The sequence below is a fragment of the Saimiri boliviensis genome, chromosome 16 (assembly GCF_048565385.1).
Source record: "Saimiri boliviensis isolate mSaiBol1 chromosome 16, mSaiBol1.pri, whole genome shotgun sequence".
NCBI classification, from domain to species: Eukaryota; Metazoa; Chordata; class Mammalia; order Primates; family Cebidae; genus Saimiri; species Saimiri boliviensis.
Window position 1 is genome coordinate 57,682,818 of NC_133464.1, and position 17,183 is coordinate 57,700,000.

At 44.1% G+C, this 17,183-nt stretch overlaps 1 protein-coding gene across 2 annotated transcripts in view; it reads right to left on the minus strand.

The window, feature by feature from the left end:
- Positions 1–5,573: 5,573 nt before the first annotated feature.
- THSD1 (thrombospondin type 1 domain containing 1) overlaps positions 5,574–17,183 on the minus strand; it is a 33,375-nt gene continuing 21,765 nt past the window's right edge. For both annotated transcript variants that reach the window (XM_003927184.4, XM_010337920.2), the window contains exons 4-5: positions 15,586–15,744; positions 5,574–9,060 (exon numbers count right to left, since the gene is read on the minus strand). In XM_003927184.4, coding sequence (XP_003927233.1) covers positions 7,682–9,060; positions 15,586–15,744 — 1,538 coding nt within the window. In that variant the 3' untranslated portion in view covers positions 5,574–7,681. The remainder of the gene's footprint in view (positions 9,061–15,585; positions 15,745–17,183) is intronic.

Here is a 17,183-nt window from a genome sequence, read left to right on the forward strand (position 1 = left end):
AAAAAAAATTTTAAATTGCTTTGCTGCAGAGGGAGATTCTATCTTCACCTTCTAAGGCTGTTTTATCTAAACATCCTTGAAAAGATTGTCCAGAAAAAATAAAAGACAATGCTTGGACCTCAAGTTAAACAGAGAAGCAAGAGACCAATGGAGACTTGTCTCCCATGGCATATACACTACAGTGGTGAGCTCTGGCAACTGCCATCTTCATCAGGTGTCCAAAGCCAATATTGCTAATAACGTGACAACTGTGCCTCCTGAAGTGATGCAATATAAGTACACAGCTTCCTACAAGTGTTCTTGCTATAAGCCTTCAAACTGAATCTAAGCAAGTCTTTAGACATAACTTTTAAGTTACAGGAAATACAGAAAATACAGGAATAAGTTAACACTACCAGGAAGCAATGAGACAAGTCTCCATTCTACAAGACAACTGGCCCCATCAATTTAAAAAGTCAATGTCATTTTTAACAAAAAGGTATGTGGGAGGGACAATATAGAATAAAAGAAGGCATAATAATGTGTAATGCATGAATCTTGATTGGATTCTGAATCACAAAAAGAAGGGCTATGAGACACTTCATGGGCAATTGGGGAAATTGAACATAGACTGGATATTAGATTATTTTAGAAAATTGCTTTCTTAGGTGTAATAATAATATTATGGGTTTTTTAGGAGCACAAACCTATTCTTAGAAGATACACTCGGAAGTGTCATGTGTACCTGAAAGAAATCTTCATATTGTTCAACAACACATGCACCGTAAATTGAACTACATGAAATTGTTTCTATTCAATTTTTATTACAATTTTTTATACTTCAACCTGGTAAACAAGTTAGCAAATATTAATGACCTCAGGTGATCCACCCGCCTCAGCATCCCAACATACTGGGATTACAGGGATAAGCCACTACACCCGGCCTATAGAGCCAACTAATTTAATATTGACCAAATGAAATTTCCTTTTGTACACCAAGCTGATGAAGAGGAATGGAGCAATTTTTTTCAAATGTTCTATAATAAGCATATATTACTTTATTTTTAAGGAAAAATTATTTTTAAAGTGGTTCTTTCATAAAAAAAACTCAGAAAAAGCAAAAAACTTTTTTTTTGAGACAGTCTCCCTCTGTCACCAGGCTGGAGTGCGGTGCACAATCTTGGCTTACTGAAATCTCAGACTCCCTGGTTCAAACAATTCTTCTGCCTCAGCCTCCTGAGTAGCTGGGATTATAAGCATGCGCCACCACATCCGGATAATTTTCATATTTTTAGTAGAGACTGGGTTTCACCATGTTGGCCAGGATGGTCTCACTCTCCTGACCTGGTGATCCACCTGCCTCGGCCTCCCAAAGTTATGGGATTACAGGCGTGAGCCACCTCACCTGGCCGAAAAAGTGGAATTTTAATTAAAGTAATTATATAATTATGAGCGAAATAGTAAACTTTTAAGTTCATACATTTGAACTTTAATCAATCAATTTATAATAATAAAATGCTGTGTGATGTGTTTTGGAAGGAGTTGAGGGAGAAGCTGGCAACATTGACAGCAGGATGGAGGGGGGCGCCATACTCACCCACACTGGCAGCAGAGGTGGCATCCTGAGAAGAGGCAGGCCGTGAGAGACAGTCGCAGCTGGAATGACTGGAGAACCTTCAGCAGGGCAGGGCAGCTGTGGGTATGAACCATCTAGGATCCCCAAGGAAGGGAAAAAATGGCGTGGGGGAGGCTGGAGATCCAATAACACTAGGAGAAAATCCTCCTCCTAACAGCCACAAGATGACTCACCAATTATATTTTCAGGCATTAAAATAGATGATCTCTGACCCTCGCCGGGATTGTTATGTTTGGTTTTTGTTTTGTCAATGTGAAAAAAAAAAAAAAAAGGTTAAAAGTAGAGGAAGACCTGCGATTGTTCCTTGCTTTTTATTTCCCCAGCCTCAGTTCCACTTTCAAAGGGCAATCACTTTGACCTCTGTGGTTTTAAATTCTCCTGATGATCTTCAACTGTATGAATATGAGTAAGCTGCTATTTTGTGACATTATTGACTCTTGCAAGGACTGATAAAAAGTCAGTTTAATTCACCCCCGAAAACACAGGGTGCATGTGGTAGTTACATCACAATTTTTAGTCCTATTGTTTAGGTCAGTAACTTTAATGTCCTTAAACTTTTGTTTTTGGTTCTATTAAGTACAGATAACACCTCTTGGCTCTCCATTTCATGACAGGAGGGGATTTGAACTGCTACTTCTCTTGAATTCCCCACCTCTGCTTCTACCTCCAAACTTTTTTTAGAAATGAGGCCTCCTAGGCCGGGCGCGGTGGCTCAAGCCTGTAATCCCAGCACTTTGGGAGGCCGAGGCGGGTGGATCACAAGGTCAAGAGATCGAGACCATCCTAGTCAACATGGTGAAACCCCGTCTCTACTAAAAATACAAAACATTAGCTGGGCATGGTGGTGCGTGCCTGTAATCCCAGCTACTCAGGAGGCTGAGGCAGGAGAATTGCCTGAACCCAGGAGGTGGAGGTTGCGGTGAGCCGAGACCGCGCCATTGCACTCCAGCCTGGGTAACAAGAGTGAAACTCCATCTCAAAAAAAAAAAAAAAAGAAATGAGGCCTCCTTCTGTTGCCCAGGCTGGAGTATATCTGGTGCAATCATAGCTCACTGCAGCCTCAAACTCCTCTACCTCCAAACTTTGCAAAGCTGTACTCTCTCATATTTCCAAGACAGATAACATTTATATTGCCTTCCATAACTATAATTGTCTTTCTTTTTTTTGAGATGGAGTCTCGCTTTGTCACCAGGTTGGAGTGCAATAGCGTGAACTCGGTTCACTGCATCATCTGCCTCCCAGGTTCAAGCAATTCTCCTGCCTCAGCCTCCCAATTGGCTGGGACTACAGGTGCATGCCACCATGCTCAGCTAATTTTTGTATTTTTAGTAGAGACAGGATTTCACCATGTTGGCCAGGATGGTCTCCATCTCTTGACCTTGTGATCCTCCTTCCTTGGCTGGGATTACAGCATGAGCCACCGTGCCCTGCCTAAGCCTTCTATAAGTTGGTTCTAATAGACAATAACCTATAAGCAGTATTAGCATTATGAAAATGTTGGTCCACAGCAAAGCCAAGAAGTATGCTGTGATTTATTTTTCTCAGTGTAATCACAGTGTTTCAACCCTGTGCCACTCAGTTTCTCAAAATCATGGTTTACTTTGTTGTGGCTTTGACCAGTATTTTGTTGAAAGAAGAAATCTGTGCCACCTTACCCATTCTATTGCATGGAATATTTTTCTTTTGAAAGCCCATTGATGACTCAGTTTAACTTAATTCACGTTTGTATTATGATTTTCTTGTAGAGTCTTTCAGAAAATAAAATTTCTAGGTTGCTTATTTTTATTTTCTTTGCCTGAAGTATATCTTCAAGTTCTTCCAATTGTGTGTTCCATGAAATATCTTTGTTTCTTGGATCCCCCATCCTTGCTCAGACATGAACTGTGGCTTAGTCACCCATAAAACTGATATTTTGGGTCACATCTGCTGTAACCTAAATCCCATGGCTTCTTCACGGAACTCTGCTGTTTTACTGGAGTATATGCTCTAATAACTCCTCAAGAAAAGGTGTCTGAAAGGTAAGCTTTCTGAGTCTTTGCATGTGTAACAATGTCTTTATTTTGCTCTCACATGTAATTTGACTGGGTAGAGGTGTCTCAAGTTGAAAATCATTTCCCTTCCCGAACTTTGAAGCTGTTATTCCACTGTTTTTATTCCATTGTCGCTGATGATCAATCTAATGCCAGCATGCCTTTCGTTTCTTGTAGAAGTTTGTGTTCCTCTGTTTCTGGAAAGCTTTTCAATAGCTGGTGATTTATTTAACAAGTTTTATTGTAGTCCTACTCTACGGCAGCCACTAGGGCTAGGACCTAGGGACACAGTGGTGAAGATCAGATTATTATTATTTTTTTTTTTTTTTGAGACGGAGTTTCGCTCTTGTTGCCCAGGCTGGAGTGCAATGGCGCGATCTCGGCTCACCGCAACCTCCGCCTCCTGGGTTCAGGCAATTCTCCTGCCTCAGCCTCCTGAGTAGCTGGGATTACAGGCATGCACCACCATGCCCAGCTAATTTTTTGTATTTTTAGTAGAGATGGGGTTTCACCGTGTTGACCAGGATGGTCTCGATCTCTTGACCTCGTGATCCACCCGCCTCGGCCTCCCAAAGTGCTGGGATTACAGGCTTGAGCCACCGCGCCCGGCAGATCAGATTATTTCTAATGAAGTTTCCCACATGCCCACCAAAGGCAATGCTTGAGGCATCTTCCTTTTTCTCAGAGGCAGAGACCAAATTAGCTTAACTTTGAAATAATAGAGATTTTATTCTTAGAGCTCCAGAAAACTGGGCTAGGTAGATAGTGAACATGTTAGACGCTGGTGTTAGATGTGAATATGATGGAGAAGAACATAATTTAACAGAAAATCTTTCTGTCTGTTCAAAGTGTTCTCCTCTACTTTCTACCCTTCCCATATCTGTTTTGGTCCATGTGACACTGTAGGGTACATCACAATGATATCAAGAACAAGCCAGCAGTACCCTTTGTCCTCAAAGGTTGGGATGCAGGCCTGTGAACCTGGAAAGAGAACAAAGCTTTCTAGTATGACAAAGAGAATGAAGATTAAAAAGTCTGGTTTCCTCTTCCTGGCATCAGCAAATACCAGCTGTCCGAGAGCTCTGAATAATCTACCCCTCCTATTCCTAAAGGTAATTAATATTAAAATACTGCCAAAAGGAGTTATATTTTGATTTTCAATTAAAAAGACACAAATGAAGTGGCAATGCAACACATATGAGAGAAAAATTTAAAATTATAGTATTTGCACTTGTGGTGTTTTTCCCATCGAATTCCACTCTCTCCAATGGTCCCTGAAACATCACCAGCAGGCTGACATCCTGATATCCTGATAAACTCTAAAAGGAAGAAGGAAAACATAATCTAAAAGGCAGGGAGGGTGTGGCAGTTAGATCACCACGAAAAAGGAGGAAAGTGCACCTACTCAAGGGATACAGGTAAGTCATTAAAGTCAAGGGTTGAAAGGAAGTACATGAAATTGCAGAATGCCCATGTGGTAACTAATGAGATTTTTTTTTTTGAGACGGAGTCTCGCTCTGACACCAGGCTGGAGTGCAGGGTGCAATCTCAGCTCACTGCAACCTCCGCCTCCCGGTTCAAGTGATTCTTCTGCCTCAGCCTCCCAAGTAACTGGGACTACAAGCACGCACCACCACGCCCAGCTAATTTTTTTATTTTTAGTAGAGACGGGGTTTCACCCTGTTGGTCAGGATAGGCTTGATCTCTTGACCTTGTGATCCACCTGCCTCGGCCTCCCAAAGTGTTGGAATTACAGGTGTTAGCCACTGCATGGGGCCAACAGATTTCTAAGAAAGGAACAAACCCTTTAGATTCTTTTGTTTAGCCCTTACTGCCACACAAAGTAAGTTGCAAGACCAGTCAACATTTCATCAAGCAGCAGAAAGCTTCCTTCCATTGAGAAAAGCTAATAGAGGTGTCTCTTCATACCCTCTTTTTTTTTTTTTTTTTTTTTTGAGATGGAGTTTCGCTCTTGTTACCCAGGCTGGAGTGCAATGGCGCGATCTCGGCTCACCGCAACCTCCGCCTCCTGGGCTCAGGCAATTCTCCTGCCTCAGCCTCCTAAGTAGCTGGGATTACAGGCACGTGCCACCACGCCCAGCTAGTTTTTTGTATTTTTAGTAGAGACGGGGTTTCACTATGTTGACCAGATGGTCTCTATCTCTCGACCTCGTGATCCACCTGCCTCGGCCTCCCAAAGTGCTGGGATTACAGGCTTGAGCCACCACGCCCGGCTAATACCCTCTTATTACAAACAAAAAGGGCCAGTTTTCTCCTGATGTTTCTGCTATTAGAGAAGACTTGCATATCGGTCGTGGTGGCTCACGCCTATAATTCCAGCACTTTGGGAGGCCAAGGCAGGCAGATGACTTAAGGTCAGGAGTTCAAGACCAGACTGGCCAACGTGGTAAAACCCCGTCTCTACTAAAAATACAAAAATTAGTCAGACTGGTGGTGGGTTCCTGTAATTGCAGCTACTCAGGAGGCTGAGGCACGAGAATTGCTTGAAATCAGAAGGCAGAGGTTGCAGTGAGCCGAGATTGCACCATTGCACTCCAGCCTGAGTGACAGAGGGAGACTGTCTTTAAAAAAAAAGACTTTGTAAAGTTTGTGATGACAGGGTGGAAAGAGCACATTTAGAATAATGTATCAGTGCATATCCTAACCAATCCTGTTACTCTCCCTGAACCCTGAACCTCAGATGTTTTGTGTGTAAAGTGTAGAAGACTGAAAACACAGACAAAAGGGATTCTGAATTTCTAAAATGGCGTATTTCCTGTTTCTTCCTTTAACTCATTCTAATTTAAAAAGCTTAATCTGTAAAATTGTAAACTGGTCTACCTGCTTTACATATACCTAAAGTTAATTAATGCATTTGCTGAACAACATAACAAAGTTATGTTTAAGAACATACATGCACCACTTCCCCCGCTGAGGTCTCTGCTACCAGTTTGGTCCAGGAACACACAGTCAGCATTCTGGCCCCAGGTAGTGGCATGGTCAGCACCTACTGCCCATTTCCTCAGGAGACAATACTTTCCTTTACAAAATGTTTACTATTTATTTGCTCAGAACAAATGGATCTTCACTTGACTTAATACCTGAACCACCAGCTTCTTACATTATCACTTTAAAGCAGAATTAATTCATATAATTTTGTGACATCACCAGGACTTAACTGTAATCTGAAAGTTTCTGGAATATCTGTGGTATCACCATTTCTAAGCAGCTCAGCAGTCTAACAAGCATAATTAACTTAATCAGCTAAATATGAAACCTATTTGATACTGCCTTTGTAGGAGTCAAATTTTTTTTTTTTTTTTTTTTTTTAGACAGAGTCTTGCTCTGTCTCCCAGGCTGGAGTGCAGTGGCACAATCTCAGCTCACTGCAATCTCTGCCTCCTTGGTTCAAGCAATTCTCATGCCTCAGCCTCCCGAGTAGCTGGGACTACAGATGCACACCACCAGGCTTGACTAATTTTTTGTATTATTTTAGTAGAGACGGGGTTTCACCGTGTTGCCCAGGCTGGTCTCGAAGCTCAGGCAATCCACCTGCCTTAGCGTTCCAAAGTGCTGGGATTACAGGTGTGAGCCATTGCGCCCAGCCAGGAGTCAACTTCTTAATGTATTTATAATTTAATAAACTGTAATTCACTTTGCTGCATCCCTTTTTAGTTGAGGTTCCAGATTTCTGCTTCAGGTTGGAAACTGCCAATGCAATGTTCAGAGCATGTCCTACTCCAAAGTCACATATTATCTTTCATATCCGCATATGACAGACCAAGCCCCATTTGCTCCTGTTTAGATTTTATTATCATTGTTATTAGTAAATAAACCAATAGAAATTGAATAACAAAGGAAAAAGCTCAAGATAAATAATTTCATCCTTGTGACTTGGAACACATGCGTACACACACGTCCTCCTCTGTGTGTGCTACTTCCTCATCACATTCTGTCCTATGGCACAAATAGTTACACGGTCTACAGAACATGAGTAGCAGACCCCAGCTGTGTAAAGCTCAAGCAGACTCTCAGTCTAGATTACCAGCTTCTCCACGCTAAGTGTGCTTGTGGTTTCATCCTCTTCATTTGACCCAAAATATCCTGGGAGGTCCAGCATCCTCTGCTCAGCCTCAGTGAGGCCAAATGACGTATTGTCATAGAAGGCAAACTCGGGGTGAGCGGGGAAGCTTTGACACTTGTCTTTCCGACACTGAGAAGGGCTCAGAGGACTGACCCTCTGGTAGCTATCTTTGGGGGATATGGGAGAAGACTGTTTCCTTGAGACACTCTTGTGACTGGGGGACGGTCCCCGACGAGCTCTGTGAGGCTCTGTTCTCTCAGTTCCTGCCACTAATCCTGCCTGGCGATCCCCAAGGTCTGGTTTCTTTAAGGGCTGCCCCAAAGTGTAGGATTTAGGGAGAGGGCTTAATGGACCACCGGTTCCACCTACCCCTTGGAAATGCTCCAGCCTCTCAGGAAACAGGTGGGCGCCTCGACTCGAAGGCCTAGATCTGTCCTCTGCCTGCTCCCAGGTCCGTGTCCTAGCGCTGTAGGCGGGCGCCTGCCGTGGAGTCAGAGTGGACATGCTCCTCTCTCGGAACGGCCGGGCCTGCCTGGCTTCATGGAAACTCGCTGTCCTCCTGAAATGCGCGTTCCTGGCATGGCCCCTCTCGGACGGGCCCCCTCTGCTGCCCACGTGCCTCGCCTGTGACTTGCGGATCAGAGTCTGGCTGGGGCTTATGGCACAGCTGGCTGGCGTCACACCGAGATCCGGCCTGGAGGGAGGCCTTTCCCCAGCGCCGACCGCAGGCTGCTCCGGAAATGGGGATTTGATCCGGAACTTGTTTGCCGCAGCTTCTTCCGGGCTTTCCAAGTCTAAGGGGGCGCTGGCGGCCGCGTCAATGGCGGTGTCTGTCAGGGGACTTTGAGACACGTGGTACACTTTAGTGGTTTCCGTCAGACCTTTCTTTTTCATCTCCTTTAGCTGCTGCTGGGCGAGGCGGTAGCTGAACAGAGGGGGGATTATTTTCTGGGCATTAGACTGGAAGCTCTCGCTGCCAGAGGCATCGTCCTCGGGAGGCACCGGCCCGCTCCGCCTGTAGGTCAGAGGGATGCCCGTGTCCCCTGGAATCCCCGTGGGCCCGTCTCCCCCATCCGAGAAGCTCCCGCGCTGCTCGCTCAGCTCGCAGATGTTCTCCTCGTCCGAGTTCTTCCGGAAGCCGGGGGAGTGGAGGGAGTTGTGTCGAGCAGGGGTGCTGCACTTGGGGGGGCGGCCGAACCTCCTCCACAGCGTGATGAGCACGGTGGCAATGATGATGAACAGACACAGGGATATGCCAGTGACAGTCACGATGTTGTTGGACTTTGCTGGACCCTGAGGCTGAAGAGGAGATGGGCTAGATGGCTGGAAAGCTGAAAAAACAAAAACAAAAACAAACAAACAAAAAAAACACAGAGGAACAGATTTTTTTTTTTTTTTTTTTTTTTTTTTTGAGAGAACCTCACTCTGTCGCCCAGGCTAGAGCGCAATGGAGCCATCTGGGCTCACTGAAACCTCCGCCTCCCAGGTTCAAACAATTCTCCTGCCTCAGCCTCCCGAGTAGCTTAGATTATAGGTGTGTGCCACCAAGCCTGGCTTTTTTTTTTGTTTTGTTTTTTGTTTTTTGTATTTTTAGCAGAAACGAAGTTTCACCGTGTTGGTCAGGCTGGTCTCAAACTCCTGACCTGTGATCCGCCCACCTTGGCTTCCCAATGTGCTGGGATTACAGCTGTGAGCCACTGCAGCTGGCCCAAATACGTATTTTCTAGTATTGTTTGCTCTGCACAGTTTGAAGGTCTCTAAGTCACTTGCTTGAATTATCTAGCAGTTATGGAATGAAGGAACATATACAAGGATTGGGATTTCCGGTCTTACATATGGATTTCTACTGGCAGCTGAAGCTAAACAGGATCACCAAAGGGGAAACACTGCACAGAGACCTACAGAAGCAAGGTGACCTGCTAAGCCATAATCAAGGTGACTGTGCTCACCAGCTCCTGCTAGAATTGGCCTCCAAGTTTCCACACAGAAGTAGCACGTAGAAATTTTCAAGGTAAAAATAAGTGTTCACTTAGGATAATGTAAATGTGGTACCTATAGTTAAATGTACCTCTGAGAGGCACATCAGAAAATACCAAGTATAAAATGTGAAATGCAAAATGATTTAGGTAGGCCAAATTTAGGTACCTAAATTTGCACATCTTAATGAAAATGAGACGTGGCAAAATATAATTAATTGATGAAAATGAGACGTGGCAAAATATAACAACTCATTTCGCCCTTCTAATATCCAGAAACTGTCTTTCCTAAGTGTTAAAACCTCTGCATTCTCGCTCTTCTTATTTTCAGCCACCCACTCCCCTTCCTACCTTCTGTGTGAGGGGGATTTTTCTTCTTTTTCCCTGCTTGCTCAAACTGGTTTGTCCCATGGTCATCAAAATGTTTCATCAAAATATAGGCACCACCTGGAGCCTCTACCTGTACTGCCACTGAAACACCTGGAAACGTGAGACCCTGAGCTCCCAACTCTTTCCCCTTTGGTCACCTGTCCTATGGCTTTTTTCCCATGGTTGTATCACCACCAGCAGCTCTGTGCTTTGTCTTCTCCACCCGTCCTCCCACTATCCCCTAGGGGACAGCTGATTACAAATTCCCCAACATTCCTAACTGATCCACAGAACACTGCCTTCACCTCCTTTTCCCTCTGAAGCCAGGCTACCCTGCAGGGCCTGGTTTCCTCCAATCCTCTCAGTGGAAGCTGTCACACATACTTTCTTTAGAATTAGACAGGGCCAGCAGCAGAGAGTGCTCTTCAAGCTCATTCCTATTGCTATTTCCAACCTGCACCTTTCACCTCACTAGAAAACTTCCACTCCTTTGATGCCTATGCCATCCTGGCCAACCACCGTTCCACCCCTCCCTCAACACCATCATCTCCCAACCTCCTGCTAGCCATCAGTCACTCTAGCACCTGGGTCCCAGCCTCCCTCACTATCCCAGAGCTAGGAGCATCCAGGTGACTTCAGGTCCATCCAACATATAGTACCTTCCCACTGTCTCCTCCTCTTCTAAAGTGTTAAACTGCTCAACCTGCTCTCTATCTTTGTTCACTATTCTCACTCACTCACTATTACTAAACTGAGACTTGTGATTCTCCAACCCTCCATTTTCTCGCATCTGCCAGACACTTCCTAGCCTTACTTCTGCCCCTAACCAATTTACAACCATGATTCATTACTGAAACCACTTTCCTTCCAACGGCCTCAACTCTCTCAACCTCTAATACTGAGCTATACCCCTTCCCCTGCTCTGCGGCAGAAGTCCAACCCTAGACATGTGCACCTCAGACACGTGAATTCCAAGCTGCTGCACCCAGTTCCTGAGCACTGGTGAAGAAAATGACACAACCATGCAGGTCAGTGCCCCTGCATAGTCGCAGCACCCAACCTCAGCTGCCCACAAATCCTTTGGTGGGTCCCCTACAACACCTGCTCCCAATTTCACCACTTCCTTAAGCCCCTATCAGTCCACTTCCTTAGCACACTAGTAGGTCACACACATACACACAAAACAGAAGCCATCAGGCAAGTCAATGCCCGGCTTCTTCTGCCAAATTCTCCTGCCCCATAAACTTATTAGCAGCCACACCTCTATTTACCTTTTTTCCACATGATCAGTGGGAGAACTGTCCTCCTATAAAAGGTGAGGCCACAAGAAAATACTCTCTAGGCCTCCCTTGTCCAGGGGCCCCTCTGCAGCAAATATCTCTAGCTACTCCTCTATGTAGCTCCTTTTCCTCAGCATAGAAACATACTCAAGCTCTTCTAACTTTATTTTATTTTTTTTTTTGAGATGGAGTCTTGCTCTGTCACCAGGCTGGAGTCCAGTGGCACAATCTTGGCTCACTGCAACTTCCACCACCCGAGTTCAAGAGATTCTCCTGCCTCACCCTCCTGAGTAGCTGGGCCTACAGGCGTGCGCCACCATGTCCAGCTAATTTTTGTATTTTTAGTAGAGATAGGGGTTTTACCATGTTGGCTAGGGATGGTCTCGATTACCTGACCTTGTGATCCACCTGCCTTAGCCTCCCAAAGTGCTGGGATTACAGGCGCAAGCCACCATGCCCAGCCAGCTCTTCTCACTTTAAAAAGACCCTTCTCACACTCTCAGCCGTATCTTGCCCTTTGTCTTCCTGGTTTCAGTGAGAATATTCACTTATGTAAATTAGAGAGAAGAGCATGGATTTTAGCTCCAAGGAGAGCTAGATTCCATTCCTGGATCCATTACCTCTACCATCTCCATTGGATATCCCACCACCTCCATCTCAAAATGCCCGAGACTCACCATCTCTGCCTAGAACATGTGCTTCCTCTGATATATATGATCTCAAAGGAATGGAATCACAGTTCACACAGTTGCTAGTTCTAAAATCCTGGGTTTCATCCTTCATGCCTCCTTCTCCATCACTTGCCACATACAGAGTCTGAATCCTCCTCTCCCTCCATCACAATTGCTGGCACTTCATTTTGCACATAGGTTCCTCAAAAACACTAACAGGTACATCTGCTGCCATGCCTGACCTTCTGATTTATACTCCATGCTACAGCCAGATAGAGATACCACAAAAACACAGGTCCCAACCTTCAAGGCCCCTCAGGATATGGACCCCCGTTTACTTGGCTGGCCTCATGTCTCCCACCCCTCCCTGGCACACTATCGTTCAGCCACATTAAACTACTTCCAGTTCTCCAGTTCTCTTACTGTGCCATCTTCTATGCCTTCATTCATTGCTCTCTTTGCTAAGACCCCCATTTTCACCTACTTCACCTGGGGGACACCTCAGCTCTCAAATTTCAGCTTGAATACCACCTCCTTGGCCAGGTGTAGTGGCTTAGTAATCCTAGCACGTTGGGAGGCTGAGGTGGGCAGATCACTCGAGGCCATGAGTTTGAGACCAGCCTGGCTAATATGATAAAAACTCCATCTCTACTAAAAATACAAAAAATTAGCTGGGTGTGGTGGCATGCACCTTTAGTCCCAGTTACTTGGGAGGCTGAGGCAGAAGAATTGCTTGAACCTGGGAGGCAGAAGTTGCAGTGAGTTGAGATCATGTCACTGCACTCCAGCCGGGGCAACAGAGCCAGACTCTGTCTCAAAAAAAAAAAAAAAAACAACAACAACAATAACAATTATCACCTCCTCCAAGACTGAAAATGTTTTGAGCTTGGATTATTACTCCTGAAAGCTTCTATAGCAAGCTATGGATATATTTTTAATTGTAGGTCCTATAATATTGTACTTAGTATTAAGCCTGTTTATGTGCCTTCTGAGCTACTATAAGCCCCTTCTAGATAGTCATATCTTATTTATACATTCCGAACCACAGTCACAGTAACTTGCATAGTTAGTGCTCAATAAACACTAGTGATTCATTCCTTCATTATTAAAAAGGCAATAGCAAAATGATCAATATTCCAATAGATGGAACATAGGTGAAACAGCAATTTAATTGTACTACTACTCTCTTATTGAACAAGATAGACCAAATAATGTACAATCAGACCTTGGCATACTACAATCAGACCTTGGCATAAGAACATTCTTTTAAAGCCAAACCAACCTCTGAACTCCCAAACAAGTGAAAACGTTGAATGATGACAGACTTGTTCCCTGATGGATCACTTCCTTCAGCTACAGTGGCTCCTCATGACAGGGGTAGCAGCATTGCTAGGACACACCATGAACCTCTTCATTTAACTGTTATCTTTTTACTCTGGCTGGCTTCCTTTAAAATCATAGCTGGAGAAAAGCCCAAAAGCTGCTGGCCTCACCCATCTCTATCTCTAGTTTTTCCTCTTTCACATGAACTAAATGAGATTTGTTGATGTTATGCAGCCAGTGAATATATCTTTACATTTCCAAAGAATGGAAAATAGGTTGACTAGGAAAGAGAACACTTGGAAGAAAGGATCGTTTTTATCCACGTGAGCACTTACAGCGGAGGCAGGCGAGTCTGTTGGACTTACTCTTCTTGCTAACTTAAAATGTACAATTTCCAGTTGCTATTCAGTATTAAAGAATTAAGATGCCAGAATAGGACATAATATCACATTTCTTAAAAATGATTGTTAATTCCAGGTTGTTGAGGCTTCTTCTAGAAAGCCAAATTGTCCTGTATATAAAAGCAAGGTATTCAGGATAGGTAGCTTGGCAGGGAGTCACATCTAGTGCCCCCACTTTCTAGCTTCATGATCTTAGACAGGCCACTCATCCTCTCTATCCCCCCACAGTCCTCATCTGCAATGTAGAAATAAGAATATGCCTACTTTATGTGTGCAGGGCTCTTAGAAAAATTCCTGGCAGGCAGTAAGCTCTCAAGAAGTCTGAGCCCAGCCCAGTGACACCTACTTTGTGGAATTACTGTCAGCCTAAAGTGAGATTATGTATTTTAAATGTTGCCACATAGCAGATAATCAATAATGGTAATACCAATAAATAGATATTTTTGTCACATATAAAAGAATAGCAGTCACCAGTGGCCACTGAGTTTAAATTCATCTGAGTGTTATGGAACTCAGATATGAAATGTCTGCATACATGATCCCATCCCAGAATTGAGAGGATGAGGTATATTGGAAGGAAGTTACAGACACAGAAGGTCTGTGGAAAGTGGAGAGGACTTACAAAGAGAAGAGGAGACAAAGAATAGAGCTTTAGGAAACAGACTGAAATATCACTGAAGAAATGAAGAATTCAGGGCAAGGCCTATGAAAGAAGGCAGGCAGATGGAGGCCTAGGAGAAGAGCCTGGCTGGAAGCTACAATAAGAAAAAAACAACAGAACAAAGAATAATATCCTAAAAATGATGGAATGAAGGGATATGATACTGGCTGGGAAAATAATATAGCAGCAAGGAGTTTCTAAGGCCACAGGTGGGGACACTGGTTGAGACACTGCCAGGTGCCTGTGGTTTGGGCTAAAAGGTACTTTGAGATCCAAACACAGAAAAGCACGTAACTCCTCCAGATCTCAAAAAAACAAGGAACTAAGATGGTCTTTTAACCTGGCATTGGAGAGTACGAGAAGATGGGACTTGACAGAACTTTAAGAGTCAGGAACAGAGCAGAGGCTGGCCAAGTCAATGTGGATTGTCTGTCAGGAGGCGAGATGGTGTGTGGGAAAAGCAGTGACTATTCAGTGTGTGACTCGTGGTAAGTGAACAAGATTCAGTACATAGGCTGGGGCAAACCTAACTGAACCACGTGAGCAACTTACCTATAGACCATTTACACCACATACTCACTGACCAGCTACTAGCGTGTGCCTTGAAGGTGCTTAGAAGATGCAGGAAACACCAGTCCCCAGAAGAGAGCAAGAAGAAATGTCCCTCTGGGTAGGGGCAGTAAGGAATAACTTAGGCCACAGGGAATTAGACAGGGAATCTTGCCCCATTTTGACAAATACAGGGGTCTATGTGGTCCCCTGGCTTTTCTTGGTTGATAGGGAGAAAACTTAAGGAAAACTGTTTTTCCACAGTTTTGGTGGGGAAAAACAGAGGGAGAAATTAAAAAAAAAAAATCTTATGAAGAAATGGTCCCTTCTCCATTTTTTGCATTTTTAGAAATGATTTAATATGTCTGAATCCTTAATATTTCCTTATCATATCCCTATCTTGTACAGTGGTAAATCCCATCATCTCACTGGCAAGCTACTCTCCCAGCTATTCCCAGTCTTAGATACACTAATGAACACAGGGCTAGTACAACCAACAGCAATCACAGAGCATTCATGAGCCTACTCTTGATCTCAGACTCATAACTCTCTGGCAGATCTGGGTTCAATACACCTTCTGATGAAGGATCTGAGGAGAGACTCCTGAAGGAAGCAAGGATACCTACCAGCACACTCCTCCAGGGAACACAGGGAGGTCTCCAAGGCCATTCCAGGACAGCGAGGTCTGGAGGGGGAGGAAGTGAGACACTCTCGGCGACGCTCTCTGACACCATCCCCACATGTGATGCTACACCGGCTCCACGGCTGCCACAGTCCCCAAGTTTCTGCAAGGATATAAGTCATGCTTTTCATGCTAGTTCATTTGAGAGTCAATATTTAACTGCACCCAAATGAAACAGCAAAACTCAAATCTCAGGTCTTGAAAAGTCTGTGAGTAAAAGCATTCCCAGATGTAGAAAGCTGAAGAGTTGCTCCTAACTTAAAAAAAAAAAAACAAAGAAAAGCTGTATAATTTACAAAATCTTAACCTTTCCAGAACCCACCAAAGAGCTAAAGTGACAGGACAACTAACTGTCCTGCAATATAAGGAAAGATAGGATCCTCCAAAGAAAAATGAGATGCAACTTGTTTACCAGGGGCAGAGTTCACCTAAAAATGTCATCAACTGCCAAAAGACTAGTGGATTAGCAAGAATATAGAACTCCTATAACTCATACACACAAGCAGAATTTATACTCACTTGCAGGATCTTCTCCACATATCTCGTCAAACACAAGAAGGACTGAGGGCAGGTACAAGACCAGACAAAGCCTCCCTCATGGTGGAGGCCCAAGGAGGGAAGGGGCAGCACTGTGGAAAAGACTCAAAACCTCACCTAGATCCTCTCTCCCATTTCCTTTACTGAATAAAATCTTCAACCACTTGGGAAAACGCCTCAAACCCTATCATCCTAAGAGCACCAGTTGATATCAACTGCTTCTAGAGAATGGAAAAAGAAACTTCTTCACCCCTGGGGAAGAGCCAAAATTATCCTGGGCCCAGACTATTAGAGATCTTCTACCACTGGGGAGGAGCAGGATCATCAAGAAGTTCCCACTCCTGAAACTTAGGAACACAGCACTTGCCTAACACTGAGTCTGAACTAGTACAGGAGAATGCCCTCCCTCTGCTCCAGGCTAGCAAGTGCCAAGTATCAAGCAACAACAGTCTACTTCTGAGGAAGAGGCAGAGCAAGAGGTGAAAGCCTCTCTGATGTACAGGTTCACAGCCAAAGCTGAGGGTGGAACAGAACATGGAGAAAACCCCTACGGTGATGCAATACCTGCCCTAAACACAAAGTAACACTAGAAAAATTTCAAATGTGATAAGCACTGAGGGTAGCCATAGCAATGATAAAAACCCAGACACAGCTCAATTCCTTACTACATTAATCCAATATGCACATTAAAGGCCCAGCAAAAACAGAGGTATGACCATTTCCAGGCATAAATACCATGTCTACAGTTTGAAACAAGGTGTCCAGCTTTCAATTCAAAATTATTAGACACAAAAAGAAGGGGGAAAAAAAACATAAAACTATCAAGATTGAAAGTAATCAAGATAACCAGACTGATGTGACCCAGATATTAGAACTGTCAGAGAAAGAATTTAAAATAGCTATGATAAATACGTCAAAGACTTCAGGGGAAAAGGTGAACAAGATGCATAAACAGATGGAAAATTTCATCAGACAGTTGGAAACTAAAAAATCAAATGTTAGAAT